General features: G+C 38.6%; 1 protein-coding gene across 1 annotated transcript in view; it reads right to left on the reverse strand.

Moving 5' to 3' along the window:
• The window catches only part of cacna2d2b (calcium channel, voltage-dependent, alpha 2/delta subunit 2b), a 46,075-nt gene extending 29,081 nt beyond the window's left edge, over positions 1 to 16,994 (reverse strand). Inside the window, exons 1-4 of the mRNA XM_046029143.1 lie at positions 16,659 to 16,994; positions 7,843 to 7,924; positions 2,445 to 2,561; positions 2,003 to 2,062 (exon numbers count right to left, since the gene is read on the reverse strand). Coding sequence (XP_045885099.1) covers positions 2,003 to 2,062; positions 2,445 to 2,561; positions 7,843 to 7,924; positions 16,659 to 16,774 — 375 coding nt within the window. The 5' untranslated portion in view covers positions 16,775 to 16,994. The remainder of the gene's footprint in view (positions 1 to 2,002; positions 2,063 to 2,444; positions 2,562 to 7,842; positions 7,925 to 16,658) is intronic.
• Positions 16,995 to 18,526: the final 1,532 nt, after the last annotated feature.

Here is an 18,526-nt window from a genome sequence, read left to right on the forward strand (position 1 = left end):
CTTTGTGAGGAAATACTTACTGACCTTCGTTTTATATGGCAGATACGTATTTGTTGTATCTGTTGAATATCTACACTAGATATGTCAATGACTTGATCAATCAGTGGAGTTGCTTTACAGCAAAAGGAAAAATGATTGAACACAATCCACTGAAAGCCGGAGGGTGTTTCCTCCTCCGCAATCATTCAGAGTGTTATTATTTATTTTTATTATGAATTTATTGAGTTTAGTTTTGGGTTATGTTTGAGTTGTATTTTTTCCCTGTGTGTTTCTGGTTTTTGCCATTGTTTCATGTGTCTTTCTATCTGCCTCTGTTTCTCTCGTTCCTTGTCCCTAGTTATTTATGTCTTGTCTCTTATCTTAGGTCTAAGTCCTGTATTTTAGTTCCTTGCCTCAGTTCTTAATTCTGTGCTTTAGTTCTTGTTAATGTTATTCCTGGTCTGTGTATTTCTGTGTTTCATTATTTGATCTTGTCTTGTTAAGGGTTTTGTAGCTTAGTTTATTCTATGTTTATCTGCATGTTTTTTTACCTGTTCGAGTCCTTAGTCCTATGTCTCCATGTTTTAGTGTAGTCCTGTCTCCTGTTTGATCCGGTCTCAGTCCATGCCCTGATTTTGCAGTCTTTCCATAGTTTGAGTTTTACTTTGGTAGATCTGTCCTGGTGTGTTCCCGTGCACTTTACTTCCTGTTTTATTTTGTATACTTCTGTGCCTGGTGTTCTTGTCTAGCTTTGCTTCCTGTTCTGTTCTCCTTGATGTGATCCACCTGTTTTATGTTCCCCCGCTCATTTGCCTCACTACTAAATGCCTGTGTTCTGTTCAGTCTGTGTTGGATCAGTGTGGTTAGTCTCGTGTGTGTTTGCGTTGCTCCTGCTCCCTACCTTCTTATGGATTTTTAGTTCTAAATGGATTACCTGGTTTTTGTTGGACTTGTTATATCTGCCACTGTTGTGAGTACGCCTTCAGTTAATTAAATATTGAACTGAACCTGCTCAGCTCTTGTGTCCTGCGTTTGGGTCCTCAACCTTGCTCACACACACTGCAAACCCATAACATTTATAACTTCTTGCCATTGGGCACCCTGACCGTATCCTGCACCCCAAACGTTTGCCTTCTCTGCCCAGCAGTATCTGCATCTATATTTAATAGGTCAGGTCAGATCTTATATTAACAGGTTGAGTCTAGGGTCACGGAATTGACTTATACATAACTGCAGGTTACAGATCGGTATATGTTTTTGCCAGTGCAAGGCAGGTACAGGTTTGCGAATTGGACCATAGCAGGACTCCGGAAACAAACAAAACAAAAAAAAAACACCTCAACTTGTTTTAAGATGTGTTCACTGGATGATGTTGTGGTGTCACTGATAGCGATATGTTTTTCTGATAAGTCACAACTGTCAAGATTTTTAAACTGGATTGTAAATGGCAAAATGGGAAACGCGTAATCATCTTGAGTCTTTAATGTGTGTAATGTGTGTGTGTTGACAGTTTCATTTGTTCATATGTTGGATTTCAGGACTCATTAGCCATGTTACTCCAGATTATTTTACTGTTAAACTTTAAATCTGAGTAAAAAGCTTTCCAGTCTGGGATGCAAAAAAAATAGACTTGTTCCCATGAAAAATTGCATAAAACTTCATTTGCACTGACCTTGTGCCTGCAGGAAAACAGAGCCCTTAAATAGTGTCACAGACAGCCCACAACTAAAGACTGCAATGGCAGAATAATGTGGCAACACAAGGCACAACCTGTCTAGGCATTATCATTTATAAAAAGATTCACAAAAACAAAACAGACAAATGGAAGTTTTGGGTTTGATTAATGAGAAAAGGCAATAAAAAAGGGGATTCAATAATAGTATACAGTATTGTGCTGTAAAAGGCTCTCAATAATGCTGACTAAAGTACATGAAATATTAACTGTGACAGTCGCTCAGATTACATCTTATAATTGTATTATTTGAACTGCAAATATCATGTTATTTCAGATTTCAAGCTTTACCTTGATTCCATCTTGCCATAGATGCTCTCGCTGGAGCCGCTCTGCTTCACTGGCTAACTTCTAAATTTTTAAAACAGAAAAACATGTTAAAGGAGCAAGTACAATGACATGTTTATAAACAAGGGGTAGGGAAAGAACACTGTGAAACACGGCAGGTTTACTGGTGTTTGAAAATAATGTAGCCCTGCATTTTGTACCACACGAGATGTTCACAATGTGTCAGGAACCTTTTTACAGTTGGAAAGTTATTTTTAAATACTTAGGCTATGTGTTGAAAGAAATGTTTGCTTTGTCAGCAAATTCATCTTTGTTTTCCCAAAGAAATTAAATTCAACACTGAGGTGTCTCTTACAAGAATTTTGAACATTTTTAACAAAAGAAGAAATAAGTAATAGATTTTTTTTTTTTTTTTTTTTAACTTTAGTCAGAAACATATACTCACATTGAGTGCTTTGCGCTTCTTAGCCAGGAGTTTCTCAATGTCTGAGGCCACCTTCTCCACAATCTTCCGTGGCTGATTCTTCAGCAGCTTAAAATGTCGTCTCTCTTCATTGTATATCTGTAAATTTTTAATGGACAACGTTAAAAACATACGTGCAATAATGGCTGCACAGTCATTCTATTAAGTCGGTTTCTGCTGACATAATGTCTCGCTATTGACAATTTGTAACATTTGACATAGCTGACTTAACATAAATCTGTGTTACCATTAGAGCAGTTGATTGTTATGCACGGTATCTGCGTGGTGTTACATGATGTTTGGGGGAAAAAATTCTTTTCAAGTTAGTGTGTTTTATAAAAAATAGAGAAACATTTCAGGAAACAGATGTTGTGTCAGGATCTGGCCCGTATGTTTTGTTTTTGTCTGTGTGTCTGCTTGTTCCTGTTTTATTTTGGTAATGGTCAATGATCATTAGGGCCCGAGCACAAACCGTGTGAGGTCCCTATTGAAACTGAAGAGATTTTCTTTTTTCTGCAAAGTAAGATCAATTTTGGGGGCCTAAACATACTCGAAAAGTCAAACGTTGCACACATATCGGAAGTGGTGAAAATTTTTGTATTTTATGGGTTTCGCGCATGGGTGTGGCAAAATGGCTCACTAGCGCCCCCTACAAAATTGGAAAAAATTAGCCCCTCGGCCACATTCAACCTACATGCACGAAATTTTCTGGGGACATGTATCATATCAACACGCACAAAAAAGCCTCAGAAACCCATACCCTAAACTCAACAGGAAGTCGGCCATTTTGAATTTTATGGTCACTTTTGGATGATTTACACACTCCATACTTAACATAAATTTCCATAATAATTTCCATAAATTTCTGCTGTGCCTTCTAAAGGCATTGACGATGAAAAGTTGTGCTATCTGTGAGTTTTCGTCAATGGGCGTGTCCGTGGCGTGGCCTCAAAGATCAACTCTTCGCCATGACACAGTAAGTTGTTGTAACTTCAGTGTACATGCTCACATCTGCAGCAAACTGTACATGTAGGATGAGATTAGGGTTAGATGGATGATTATTTTTATTATTGTATAAGTAAGCACATCGTGAGCAATGTACAATCCTGAGTCAAATTCCTCGTATATGTACACATACCTGGCAATAAAACTGATTCTGATTAACGAAGCAGCCCCCGCCGCACGTTTCACTTATGTGTAAGAATTTTCTGTGGTACGTGTATCTTGTCCAGACGCACAAAAAAGCCTCTTGGAGCCATAACCTAAACCCAACAGGAAGTCGGCCATTTTGGATTTTATGCTCATTAAAAGCATTAAAAGATCAACTCTTTGCCATGACACAGGAAGTTGTTGTAACTTCAGTGTACATGCTCACATCTGCACAAAAATTTACATGCTTGATAACTGTCCTGCCCCGAACATGCCAATATTAATTTATATTCATAGCGCCAAGTACTATGTAGCGCCACAAAGGGGACACAGGAAGTGACGTATAACACCTTCGTGCAGCGTCCGAAGCGCGTAGCAAATTCACAGCCGCACCAGCAGAGCTCCAGAATATGGCCGCCTCACGCCCAACGCTGCTTGCAGCTTTAATTTTGACTTGTTTCCCTACCTAAGACTGCCTCTTGGACACTGTAACTCACATTGGTTTTGTTTAATTAATTCGTTATCTCTTCCTGTTGTGTGATAGTGTATGCTATTGGGTCGTAAAAGTTTCTCGGACCGAGCAGTTAGAACTTTGTAATTCAAAGCTCATGAATTTGCAAAAGCAAATCTTTTTATATTTTAATATTGAGGACACAGGTGAAGCATCACTTTTTGTGTTTGTGTGTCTTTCCATGTAATCTACTTGCACACAATGTCTGTTTACTTTGAAAGAAGTATTCACTGGAGAATCACAATACTGGAATTTCATACAAAAATTCACCATGTGGCATATATTGTCTAACCTACGTTAAGGTTATATACTTAATCTTATTCATGGATGGATTACAGGATGGTTTTGAAAAGAACAATTTGTCCACACAATCCTGTGACTGCTACATGTTATTTAACTTGGTGTGAAAATACACTCACCTAAAGCTGTCAAGGCAAAATAACTGTTTGCCCTTTGTTTTAATGCTCTTCCTCAGAGGACCTCAAGTTCAATTAGACCACACATGGAAAGACATCACAGTTAACTTCAGAGGACCTGAACGTGGCCTTTCAACATCCTCTCAAAGTATTCCTTATGTCTCACACCACAGAAAGCTGTGGGTCATCGGGAGACATCTGGGAAAGGGTGCAGACAGATTTTAACTGCATGAGCTAATGTCAAGTCACTATTTGAAACCCATTTCTATTTTAAAACTTAGAACAAATAACATTACAACTGCATAAACAACATTGCAGTGGTAAAATAATTACTGGGTGCAATGATAATCAGTTGTTGCACTGACATGTAGAAACAGATTGTTGATAGTTTCCCTCTTGTACTTTTCTTATCCCCATGTAAAGATTTCACATCATTACATCATTTCAAGTATTGTACTGTACATTAAGCTGCTCTGTTTAATCTTCTGATATTTAAGATTAACTGTACATATTTTTACATTTAATTGATGCATTAAAAACCTGGTTATTTTGTTGGTTACTAGTCAAACTTTCAGGACACTGTTTCCCTGCAGGTGCAAAGCCAGTGCAGGCTCACACAAACATAAAATGTCACTTTTGTCAGACTCTGTTGTTGCTAATGGCTCCACTAAACAAGATCGGATGGTGCAGAGAAAGCTTTCCTGGGTCCACATTCATAAACAGGAGCACAAAGAGGAACTTTCATGGCTTTAGTACGCAGGGGGCCCACATTCAAAACGAATAACACATTTTATTATATGCTTGATTTTACCTGCAATATCTAGCTGCACAAACACTGTCTTCAGCGGTAATTATTACACACAGAAACCATGGTGACTGGGAGTTTGAGAGGTTCATCATCAGATATGCAGGGGACAGGACGCATATAGTATCTTGCTAAGCTTGCTGTCTGGTGGGTTTTAGGCCATCAGACTCACTACCTCAAGAGGAAAGATGTTAGAGAGATGATGAAGACAAGACAGGAGGGGAGGCAGTGACCTGGATGAATACATTTGGCAAACCTGCATACATACTGTATGACAGCCCTCTTCCTGCAAATGGACTTCACAAAATGAACTTCAAGTTGTGTACTGACCAGATGCTTTATTGGCCCGCGCCGCACAGATGGGAACATGCAGTAATGAACAGGGTGTTTCTCTGAACTGTGTTCTGTCTGAGAAGAACTAGGTCCTGTGTAGAATATATTCAGAATCAAGATGTACTACTGACGTCTGACGCTGTAGATAAAACGGTTAACAAAATGTGCTACTTTTCACAAAAATTAGATGGGACCATGAAATAGGACACACAAACTCCATAAAATTTAAATTTCTCAAGCAAATATTAAGCCTTTTTTTATTAGATATGCTTGCAGCAGTTTTAGTGATTAAAAAGACTGATGTGGAGCAGGGCTATATCACCGAGGCCATCAAAAGAATCTGCTAATGTAAAAATTGCTTTTTATATTGGTTGAGGAATTGAAAATGGCGTTTCATTTAAATTACAAGCGACAAGAGAAGATTGCACTGAGTTCTTTCAGCAGAGAACAATTTATTTAACACATCCAGTGTTTCAGAAGCACGGAGGGATTAATGAGGATTGAATGAACGAGTGAGCCTCACATCAAGGCTTTACTGCAGGCTGCAGGCTGACCATCTGCTCTGCTGTGACACAAACAGAGAGGACACGTGCCACTGCTCTCTGCTGAGGAAACGCCCCCACACGTCTTCACAGAGCAGGGCTCTCTTGCCCCCTACAGATGATCTTTGGTCCTGTTTTACATTACAGGCCTGGTCTTTCACAAAGATCAATACAGTTTAGTTCAGTTTCAAACTTTGGATTAAGTGATTTTAGGGCTGCGACCAACAATTTGTTTAATTATCAATTAATATGCAGATTATTTTCTGATAAATCAACAAATAGGTTTGTCTGTAAATGCCAGATAACAGCAAACAATAAAGGCTAATTTATTTTGTCTCAATCTCACAAAGATAACAGCCCATAAATACTTGCTAGCACACTAAATCTGTGGTTGAAAACTGAAACACCACAAAAGCACTATTTACTCCTGTTTATGTAATGTTTGCTAACAACTACAGCACCGAGCTGCAAATATTTTTTTCTAAATGAAAATGTGGATTTGGAGATGGACAACAAAATGTTAGTTTTGGTCTTTTCATGGTGACAACAAGCAAAACATAGATATCCCCCAACATTATTCTTTTTCAGAGAGCCATTAATCAGATCACCTTCATTCAGTAATGTGAAAATGCATCAAAGTTATAAAACAGTTCATGAAAGCGAACTGTTCCCCTAGTAACAACTGACACAGGTATTACACGATGAGCTTATGAAATAAATCAGTATTCACAGATGTAGGTGTTATTAAGCTCATGACTTCATGAAACATAATGTTACATTTATTCTATTCTAACCACTGTAGGCATGTGTTCAGGCATCTCTTTCGCTTTGTAGGAATCGTACAATGTGTGCAAGATTGATCATTACTGCAAACAATACACAAAGTGCCAGCAGAATTTGGCTACGACGTCTAAAAAACAGAGCATACATTCTGGAAACGGATGAATATAAAAGCTATTAAGAGTTTTATGTCTGTCCAGGGAGAACAAAAACGTTGTGTTATTGGCTGCTCTGCAAGGAGTCCCAGAAATATCAAAGAGAGGGGTTTCTGAAAGGCAGACTGTAATTGTTTTGTTGTTGTTATGCACCTACTTAGCTTTAGCGCTTAAACTTAATGGATTTACAGCTTTCTTTCACACTGACCTCTCTGCATTTCTTATTGAGTTTCTGCAGCACTATGATCATATAAATCCTTTATTGTCATTGTACATGTACAACGAGATTCAGTGTGCTGTACCAAGCTACATATGAGGAATTGAATATAAAGTACAAACATGAAATACAAATATATCAACTATAAATATAAAGTATAACTAGGGATGGAAAATTTTGTGCGTATTGTGTGCATACACAGATGGCAGTCTTGGATGTCTCTGGATGTGAGACTGAGCATACGTCCATGTATGTGTGTAGAGTTGTGACTTATAGGCAGTGCGGTCAGTTAGCAGAAACATTAGCAGCAATCCAGTATATTATGTGCAAAATAACAGTGCAAGTAAAGCAGCAGCTTCACATGCTTACTGACATATTTATACATATACACAAAAGTATTATCATATAGTCCTCAATCTGTGGTGTCTAGGCAGCAGACCTGTATACTATAAAAAGAGAGCTACACACTCACCCCTTTCAACTGCTGAGCTCCAGTGATGTGCTGAAAGACTCTGTCAATCTCCTGCTCGATACGCCTGGCCCAGTGCATTATCCTATGGATAGACATCACAGGCTGACTGTCACACAACACAAACAAATGAAAAAGATATGTGTGTGTGTATGTGTGTTTGTGTCTATTTCAAAGAAGTAAGTAGTGAGTTTCCAACAAAAATAAGTGTCACCCATGCATGGATTAAAACACAAATTATGAAAATGATTTTCATTTAACACAAACTAAGACACAATATCTTCAAAAAGACAAATGTACTCTCAAAATCTGAGGATTACTTCTTTTGACTCTTATCAGAATAAATAAATATTGCTTCAACGTGTACTAAATATAAAAAATGTGCTTCCAAACTGTGTGTTCTCATGTCTGAGGATTTCACACCTTTGGAAAACAACTCAGATTTGAGCACTACTTTGATACCATTCCATGTGTCTTATTACCACTGATTACACCAATTCACCATTTTGTGATTATATGCAACTTGTATTGAATGATAACAGGAATAGAAAAGAAGCTTAGACAACAGTTCTGAGGTTGAGAGGAAACCTTGAAATGTTAGTAACCCTACGTAATCAGCTATGTTGACCCATCATCATAATTCTGTGAAAGGATATTTCCAAAGCAAACAAAAGCATAAAATTGACTACAACACTATTATAGTACATAAATTGCTTTTCAAGACAGTTAAATCAATATTTGTGATGAGCAGCAACTCTCTCTCTCATTGTCATAAATATGGCTTTGAGCTGCGATGTCTGTCTGATGTGAAGTCATTTCCAATAAATTAATTGTCTCAGCAATATTAAATGTTTTTGAAAAAATAAAATAAAAGCACATTAGAAAATAAACAACATGTGTTGTATTTGTTTAGTCCCCAAACTGGGCTAATCCACTTGCATCTGAAACTGTGTGAATGTGACGTAGTGTAAAAGCACTTTGAGTGGTCGGAAGACTTGAAAGGCGTTTTACAAGTACAGACCATTTATCATGATATTGACAACAACAACCATTGACTCTGACGATGAGCACTGCCAGCACCAACACAGATTTTTAATTAAAGGTAAAAAGAGAATGCTGATAAAAGGTTTACCTGACTACTTAATGATTAAGTGTCTAACAGCATTAACCCTCCAACCAACTACCGAGTTTGACATTTTGGCTGACGCCATCTTGGCTTTTTGGAACCAGAATTGACCATATTTGGACAAGAGGGTGGAGCTGGGGAGGGATACACATTGCTACGCCTGACATGGTCACTGTGTAGCCATGTATTTCTCTAAATAAAGACTGGTTAAACACAGACAGAGGTCAGATGGCAAAGGGAGACAGCAAACAACAGACGGGAGGCTTGTACTGAGTCTCATTACAATATGGTCCAGCTCATAGAAGCAACACGAACAAGTTTGTTAACGTGTTTCTGTGCACTGAATCACTGTATTTTTACAGATAAAAACATTTAGTAAAGCAAACTCATTGTTTCCTGTCAAAACTTTTCAGGTATCCATTGCAGCTGATATATGGCATGTTCATACTATATAATTTATTTATTTCATATTCTTAAAGCGTTCTTAGGGCATCACTATCAAGGTCTCAGCTTCCTTCAGAACCACAGAAGACATACAACTGTTTGTCACAGGCTGAGCAGTACTGCTCATTAAGAGTAAAGTAAATGGTGGCTGTAAGTTTGAAGTATAGCAGTTGTTTTCTAAGGAAATTGCACCTGCAGTCTTTAGGCAGAATGCAGCGCTCTAATGCAAGAGTCACTTAACTTTTTAGAGACCATGTAATGCTAACCACTTTTTTTGTGAGCCAACCAATCACAAAAAGTTTGACAAGGTTTCAGGTTTGACTCACCATGGCAAGGCAGCATTATTGTTTAGTTTTCACAGATTACAACATCTGTGTGGAGTATTTTGAGTTAACAGGGTTGGTTCCTTTATGAATTTAAAGGTGCAATGTGTAAGAATTATGAATACTTTCCACCGGTCGAATTCATACACCACTAAAATATGGTGCAGCATTTCACATATCAGATCATAGCTGCTAACTGCCGTTAGCTAGTTCAGTTGGCTCAGTTGGCCAGAGTGGGCACCAGAAACGGAGCAAGCCGAGCGGGCAATGGAACCGGGACCATACACAGTCTCCGAGACCGACAAAGGCCAGTTTGACAACAGGGATGACATTTACAGTGGCTCCAACCAGGATTGACTCTGGGGGCTCCAAAGACACGGCGGACTCATGCGGGGATAGGAGAGGCTTCAAGCAGGAGAGGAGCGAGATGGAGGTCAGGCATCAGAGAGAAAGTGACAGTACGCAGAGCAAGGATATTTTTACACCTCAGCCAGTGAATTAAGGGTTTAGTTCAAGCAAACCAGAGCTGGTGATTGTTGACAGTGGAAAGGGCTATACTAGCCATACTATGGGACTATCTAATCTCTTTAAGTACAAAGTGGTATTATGAGACAAGACAGGCCTGGGCTAGCTGGTTAGCATGCTAATACATACAATACATAGACGTCTTTGATGTGACGTCAGAACTGTTACTACCTGATATTCTGGTTTTTACGTTTTAAACTCCTGAATCACATAAATTCTTACACACTGAAGCAGTAAATTAGTGGAGTTCATCAGTCAGATGACCAGTATAAACCATCTTCTCTGATCATTTGACTAAGAACCTTTCATTGTAATTAACCTTAAACTTCACTTTAATGATCCCACGAGTCGGCGGAATTTGTTTCTGGTACAGCATGGAAAGTAAGCGCTCAGTACACAGAGTCAGCAACACAACATATACAGTATGAGCTGTGTGTCTTCTTCCAAAATGTATTCTCAGTGATAAACAGCATCTGATCCATACTGCAATTTCAAAGCATCACGCACAATCCTACTCAGAACACAAGCGGCATCCTGCAGTATAAGAACTAGTGTCTTCAGTCATATTCAGTGCATCAATATTATGTTGAAATTGTAGCCACAGGGAACAGAATTACTTAAGATTAAAAAAATGCTTTAAAAGACCAAAGACTGTAGTAAATGTCCAGACATTGCCACACTATCCCTGACCCTGAGGATCACTGCATCAATGCAGTCTCAATAAAGATTCACATCTGCCTCTGTTCAAGTGTCTCACTTTACTGGTTCAATCTTCACTTGCTGGCTGAAAATGTGATCCTGCTGTTCAGCCTGGTCAAATGGATTATAGAGGACTTTGTGCAGGCAAAACATTTATTTGAGCTTTCTACCTAAATTAGTTTGAACCAGGAAATAAATCTTAATGCCCAGGAAATCCCGGATCTTGCAAGTGCCCAGAGAGTTGATTCATTGTCAGTGAGACTGCTCCCAGCAGAGTTACGAGACAACATTGCAGATTAAAGTCTTGTAGGGCTTGTTTCTAGTGTTGGACGAGCCACAAATCTTGATTCAACTGTCCAGATCCACAGACACTTTTCACAATGAGGAACCTATATTTGAATATTATTTCCTTCTCCACTTTTTGATTTCTTATAAAAGAGAATTTTGATCTCAATGAGACTTCCTGGTAAAATAAAGGTAAAAAAAATAAAAATCATGAGCAAAGTGCGTGTGAAAGACTTTTAGGCCTGATGATGAATAGACAACCCTCAGTACAATATATCATCTATATTTCCACACTCCATTTTTTCTGATAGAAATGTTTTTTCTGGGTTGCAGAAAAGTGCCAAGTTAAAGGGATGGTGTCGAAAACTAAGATGTAAGCTACTTGGTTCAGCAACTCCAGCAACATCAAGACTATCACTCTAAAGGCCCATTTAAGATATGATTGAATGCCTGACAAAGTGTCTTTGACAAGCGCGGCACTATTTAAAAGTGAAATTATTTTCAGCTTGAGGCAGTCAAGGCAGAGGCAGAATACAGAGTGTGCGCCACAAAAAAAAGAAGACAACTAGGGTAGCAACGATCAGAAAAACATGTATTTTTTGAGAAACACTTTGAAAAAAATATTCCAGTTTTCATTAGGGTTCATTTTTTTAAACCAATTAATCATAGGCCAATGTGTTTATTTGATGACTGCAAACCAACTCCTGAAACCAAGACCACCATGGCTGATGAAATTAAAATGTTTATGAACACTATCACTGAACAGTTCTTTCTTGCTGTAGAGACACATTTACAAATATAAAACATTGAACAAAACAATGGAGTCTGCCTCTTTAGATTCTCACACAGTTCTCATTTGTTTGGCAGAAATAAAATACCCAACATAAAAATAAGCCGAACTTATTAACTTAACAGGTCTTAAGTATGTCTGACTTTACATTCTGTCCCTCTCTAATCCTGTTATACTTTCAGATGTATGTTTAATGATCAATCTAAATATGTAAGTCGAATCAATGTTTCTGTTTGTAAACGGACGTATGCTGCTCTTGCTTCTTTAAACTCCCTTTACACTGTGCAGCATAACAGCATTCTTGAAGGTTCATGCATGTCACACTGTACAAGATGGTTCTCATAAAATATTTGTCACAATCTGCATCAGACTGAATACCAATTTTCAGGCATGTCAAATGCGATTAATGCGCTACGATATATATTATTCATAAAATATATGTAGTAGATGTGTCATCAACTCACAATATCCATCTGCTCTGCGCTCATGTTTTAAAATTGCTTACATTGTTTTATTGGTCCGTCTATTCTGCATCATTTTATGGCATGTTCTGATTTGTTGGTTTGTAGGTATGGTTCATAGCATCAGTTACATTCTGAGTATTTGGTCATACATTTCTGACATTATCACAATTTTGACACAGGCTGTCTTTGGTTTCCAAAATCGGTCAAGAGTGGACGTCAGTGCTGTGTCATGTCGGATTTTCGTTTTGGACTGACAACAAAAGATTCCAGTGTGTTTCAATCATGATTGTCAACTTTAGTCGGGGATTGCCCAAAAATGCACAGTGTAAAGGAGCCTTCATTTATAGAACTCACTCCTTGTTGGTTCAACTAGCCCACTTTAATGAATTCAGTCTCTTACTCTATAAAGAAACTTCATCCATCAAAATCCAATGTCACCTTTAATCCTTGAAATAGGTCAAATAGGATGTTTAACGTAAATGATTACATTAGTATGTACTATAATTTCCCATTAATTGATAAAGCGAATAAACAAAAGATTTTTTTCTAAAATCAATAGTGTCACTCCGCATATTTAAAAGACTGGCGTCAACAAGCTTGCTGCATCACAAATTAATTTAAACTGCCATTGTAAAGTGTTGTAAAAAACCTACAGTGTGAATAAATCAGGTTTGTTACATGACTGTAGCCCAACAGAACAGCAGAGCAGCTTTAACCGTGTGAGTCAGTGCAGCTGAAGCACAATCCTAAGTTTTTTACTGCGTGTTCCATTTCGTCTCCTCTCGAGCCCTGCGGTGCGTCAGAAACTCTGCTGCTGCTAAGAGGCGGCTGAACAGCACAGTGCACTTGTGCCTCTACTCTGTTACCTGCAATGCTCACACACCCTTGGGACGAAGTGCTACGTGATGTGACCCATATTCACTTACAGCAGAGAGAGCAGGAGATTGCAAGGGTGGAGCAGCAGAGCTATAGGTGGAGCATTTACAGCTATATGCATATATGTATGTGCAATATCTATCTACGGTATCAATCTTACGTACGGTATCTAGCCATTCCTCCATCTAGCATCATAGTCTCCTAAAAATTATGCTCATATCCAACTCATTTGCAATATCTTTTGTAGGAAAAATAATGCTGGCTGAAACATGAAATATCTCAACAACTAATGGATGGATTGGCACAAAATTTTGTACAGACACTCATGTTCCCCAGAGGATAAAATCCAGTTACTTTGGTGATGCCCTGACTTTTCCTCTAGGATCATTGTGAGGTTCAAATTAAATGTCTCAACACCTGTTGGACGGATTATCATGATTTTGGTTCAGACATTCGCGTCCCTCCCAGGATCAACAGTAATAACATTTTTATTTGTCCAATACTTTGGTTTATGACTAAATACCTGTACTGACATTCCCATCATTCTCAGCGTCACTTTGTGGTTAGTGCTACTTGGCGAAGTTAGCATTTTTAGAAGACTAAGCCAACATGGTAAACATGAGAAACATTTTCCTTACTAAACATCAGCTTGTTAGCATGGTCATTTTGAGCACGTTAACATGCTGACGTTAGCATTTAACTCCATACAGCTCTGTTCAGTGTCATGGAGCCGATAGCATCCCTGTTGACTGTTGATCTTGGTATTGAATTATTGACAACACAAACAAATGTTATGGACTCTGCCCTCCTCAACACGTGTTTTAACCAAGTGTCTGGACATTTCATTTATTTTCCCACAACTAAAGCGTGTTGAACATTTTATGGTCATATTTAGGCAACTCAAAGCACTTGGCTCAGGCTTTTTAAATATTTAACCAAAAAACAAGTAATGCTGAAATGATTAGTCGATCAACAGAAAAGTGATCGGCAGCAGACAACAATATTAGTTATTCATGAAGCAAATGTTCCAAAATGTGAGGTTTTGCTGCTCTTGTTTTAGATCCCTGTAAATAGATTATATTTGGGTTTTGAACTGTTGGTCGAACAAAATAAGCCATTTGAATTGTTCCCACTGAGCTTCATTTAACTTTTTTTGTGGTTCTCAAATATTTCCTTTCATGTCTCCCTTTGGAAGTCAAAACTAACCAATTTAAACATTATCTAGAACATCAACAGGGTGTCATATGTGTTTCTCACAAATTACTGTGACGTTACTACTGTAAAATACTACAAGTTTATCAAACGCAGAGACACAAAAGACACAAGGCTCTCCCTCTCCATTGACAGTGGACTTGAGAGCATAACATGCTCAGTGAGAATCACCATTTTCCTTCCCTTCCCTGTTAAAACTCCACAAACAATTACATTTTGTCTAGTTCAATAAATAAATCTTTCCACACTTTTCCACTCGATTAATCCATTAAATGAAAAAAAAAAAATACAGATTAATCGCTTAATCGCTTTCGATTAATCGAAATGTCATGTTTCCCTAATCTTAACCAATTGTTTTGCTACTCTAAACCTACAAACATCAGGAAAACAGAATGAAAATTCCAACTGTCAGTATCAAAGTCCTGCTTTGCGAAGTATAAGGATGTCACACTTCCTGGATCAGGAAAAAAACATTGCCAGTAAATGTTATCCAGGCTGCACTTACATTTCCTCCATAATGTTCTTGGAGAGCAAATTAGTAGTACATATTATGTTGAAGTCAGGGTTGCCATCTATCTATCTGAAGAAACATAAGGCAAAGACAAACGGAAGGAAAGAGTCAAGACAGAAGGGGTGGGAGTAAAAAGGGTGAAGAGGGCGAAGGGGAATAAATCGTCACTGCTGCAGTATTAATTCTTAATTGGAAAGAGATGCTGTTCTTCAGCGTAGCGATTCTGCTTCATTTAGCTTACATGAAGAGACCCAGGGCAGAGGGCTATGTAGCTGTTTCAGAGCACTCAGCAGAAAAATAAGCAGAAAGGAGGAGGAGGAGGAGAAGGAGGAGGAGAAAACAGCAGCAATACCCTACTTGAAATAATCCAATTCATCATAAAACACATACAAACACCCACACCTCCCTGATATATAGACCCCTTTCCTAATTGGTAAATACACCTCAGATCTCCAGTTGTGATTGGCCAGAAAGCCTTCACTGTTTGCCCCGAAGATGAGTGGACCATCTGGCTTGTTCCTCCCTCCAGAGCAGCCTGATTGCAGAGCCTGGAGGTGGGCCCAGATAACTGTAGTCTCAAGTTAAGTGCCAGCTGTACTTAACAGTAACGGGTTAAAGGTTGGGAATTAACAACTAAGCACAGTATCGATGAAAATAGAGAGAAAACGTTGCCTTCATCAGGAATTCACAGTAAAACCACTCCTTTCTTATTCTGTGCAACGTGGAAGTCCTAGAGACCAATGGACTACTGAGCATGCAGCACTACTAGAAGCTGTTACTGTACTGTGTTTCACCAAATAAAGAAATGTTCTGCTCTTCACTTGAAAGCCTGCCTGGAAAAATCTAGTACTGGAGCACAAGAACAGTCGGGGGGAATGGTGAAAAAAAAGAAGCTCTTTTCAGTTTTACAACAACTGCACAGACTTAATGTTTCCTGTCTAACACAGAGCCGCTGACTGCTTTAACTAATGAAAGTCATGAACAGCCATACCTATGATGCCAATACTTAGAAGTAAAAGTGTCACAATGGAAACATCTCTTTAAAAAATGTGGATGTGAATAAATAGAAAGAAAACATTTTGATTAATAAGAGTGATTTTACATTAAATAAACAGACATCTGATTTGAGGAAAGAGATCTATAGCATTCAGTTTTCAGATAATTCAAAAACGAAGGCTATAATAATCATATGGTAATGGAGAGGCTTAATTGTCACAATAATGGACATTTTGCTTGATGAAAAAGGCCAACTTGATAATTAAAAAAACATGAATGAAGTCTTGCGAAATGTCATTGTTCATATATAAATATCCCTGTAAATGATCTGCATAGCTTTCCTTTGCATGCCCAGTCATACTGTGGATTACACCTTACAGAGCACTGAGCTTTAAAAACCCAGCATTTACATTGATGCAATCACCAACGCTGTCAAATTATGTAACAGCAGAAAAATAAAACAGGATGCCTGAAGTCTCTTCCTGACACCACAGCTTGAGTGGACAAGCCCAAAGTTGTCTCCTATCAGAGCCCCGCTATGTTTTCAGTCGGGGGAGCCGCTACTTACGTGTACTGCTGGGGGAATGTGAGCCCTGCTGCTCCAGGCCACGATGCGCTGAAAATCAAGATAATCTGGATAGATACCAAGCAGACGATGCTGCAAGACCTTTTGCCTATCGCCATTTTCCATTAACAATTCTCGTCACGGGGTTTCGGTGCGTGAAAGAAGCGCTCCTGACTGTCTCCGGGGGCATAAAGAGAGCTAGTGTGAACGTCCGGCTCGGTTTCCTGACAGGTTCATGTCGGTTTGCGTTGTCAAGTGGACGCGGAGGAGGCTGGCACTGGCCGTGAAGACATCGCGGACGGTGGGAGATGCACTAATGCAGCTGCCAAGACACTGCAGTCTGTCCTCCTGCTCCCACATACACCACCACCACCGACACCACCACACACAGGCCGGCGCGTTCACGGCTGCTCTCTCTCTCTCTCATCAGCAACAGCAGCAGCAGCTCGAGGAGCCACGCGCGTTCACGCTCACCAGGCAACAGAGCAGTAGCAGAAGAATCTAGTTTGGCTTTATTTATCTCCGCAGAGCCACGTGGGATTTGTCATCAGCATATATTTAGTTTTTATACAAGACTGACCGCTCATCCTCTGTACTGTAGGCCAACTGGATGCAAGTAGGCTACTAAAGGGTCCCTGAACGCATCACAATTAGGAAACTGTTCAACACTAAAACATCCACTTTCTTGCAAATTATTAATGATTTACAGTTATAGTTGTACAATACAGACCATCATCCATCACTGCAAAATATAAATCCTGCATATAGGCACTGTAACTTAGCTATGTAGCGACCCAATTCATGTATTTGCATTCAATGTGTACCCATTTGCATTATGTGTTCCATTTACAGAAACACTGTAGCCTATGTTGTTGGTCATTGTTGATTTCTATATATAGGATAATCATATAGCCTATACCTATTTCCCCCCTATTTCTATGTACAGCTCTATGCTTATTTGAGCTAATCTTAGTCCAGTCCTGTTTGTTGCTTGTTGTTTTTATGTCTATTTCTGTCTTCCCTTTAAATTGTTCTCCGAACTGTGTGTAAGTGTTTTCAGAGCAACTTAAAACTGGAATCACATTTCTTGAATGTGTAGGCCTACACATACTATAATAGCCAGCCAATAAAGCTGGTTCTACTTATGATGCTTAACTGCAGGCCTCCATCCCCCAAGAGTCACGTGTTCAGAACAAGTCACGTGGTTTTGGTAATGTAAATAATATACCCACTTTACAGATTAAAATTGTTCATAAAACCATCATATGATGCACTTATGAAATACAATTATTATTGAAAGGACCTATTGAGGTCAGAGCCTCTTTTTGAGGTGACTGTTAATGTTTCAGAATCAGAATCAGTTTTATTGCCAGGTATGTGTACACATACAAGGAATTTGACTCAGGATTGTACAATCCTCACGATGTGCTCATACAATAATACAATAACACAATAATAAAATCAAACACAGGCTACAGTATAGAGAACACGAATGTACACACGATAAACAAAAACAATTTAGACAGATTGGCAAATAGCGCAGTGAGCAGAGTGCAAAGCATGCAGGAGTACATTCTTATTTAAGTAAATTAATTATTTCTTGTTAACATTTTGAGTATCTACCAACCAAATCCAATTATGTTTTTGTTTATTTTTCATTCTGATTACGGCTATACAAAATACTGAGACTACAGTCACATTTCATTAAAATACAATAGGATTAGTAAAGCTATTCAAATCAGTTTGACAGCGGAGTAGCTCTGCTTTAAGAAAATATAACATGCATTTTAGGCTTTTATGATGGTTTTAATATTATGTATTATGTCCTGCAGTATTATGTTTATTACAGTATAAGTGGAGGGGAGTGTCAG

This window comes from Micropterus dolomieu, linkage group LG18 (assembly GCF_021292245.1).
Source record: "Micropterus dolomieu isolate WLL.071019.BEF.003 ecotype Adirondacks linkage group LG18, ASM2129224v1, whole genome shotgun sequence".
Classification (NCBI taxonomy): Eukaryota; Metazoa; Chordata; class Actinopteri; order Centrarchiformes; family Centrarchidae; genus Micropterus; species Micropterus dolomieu.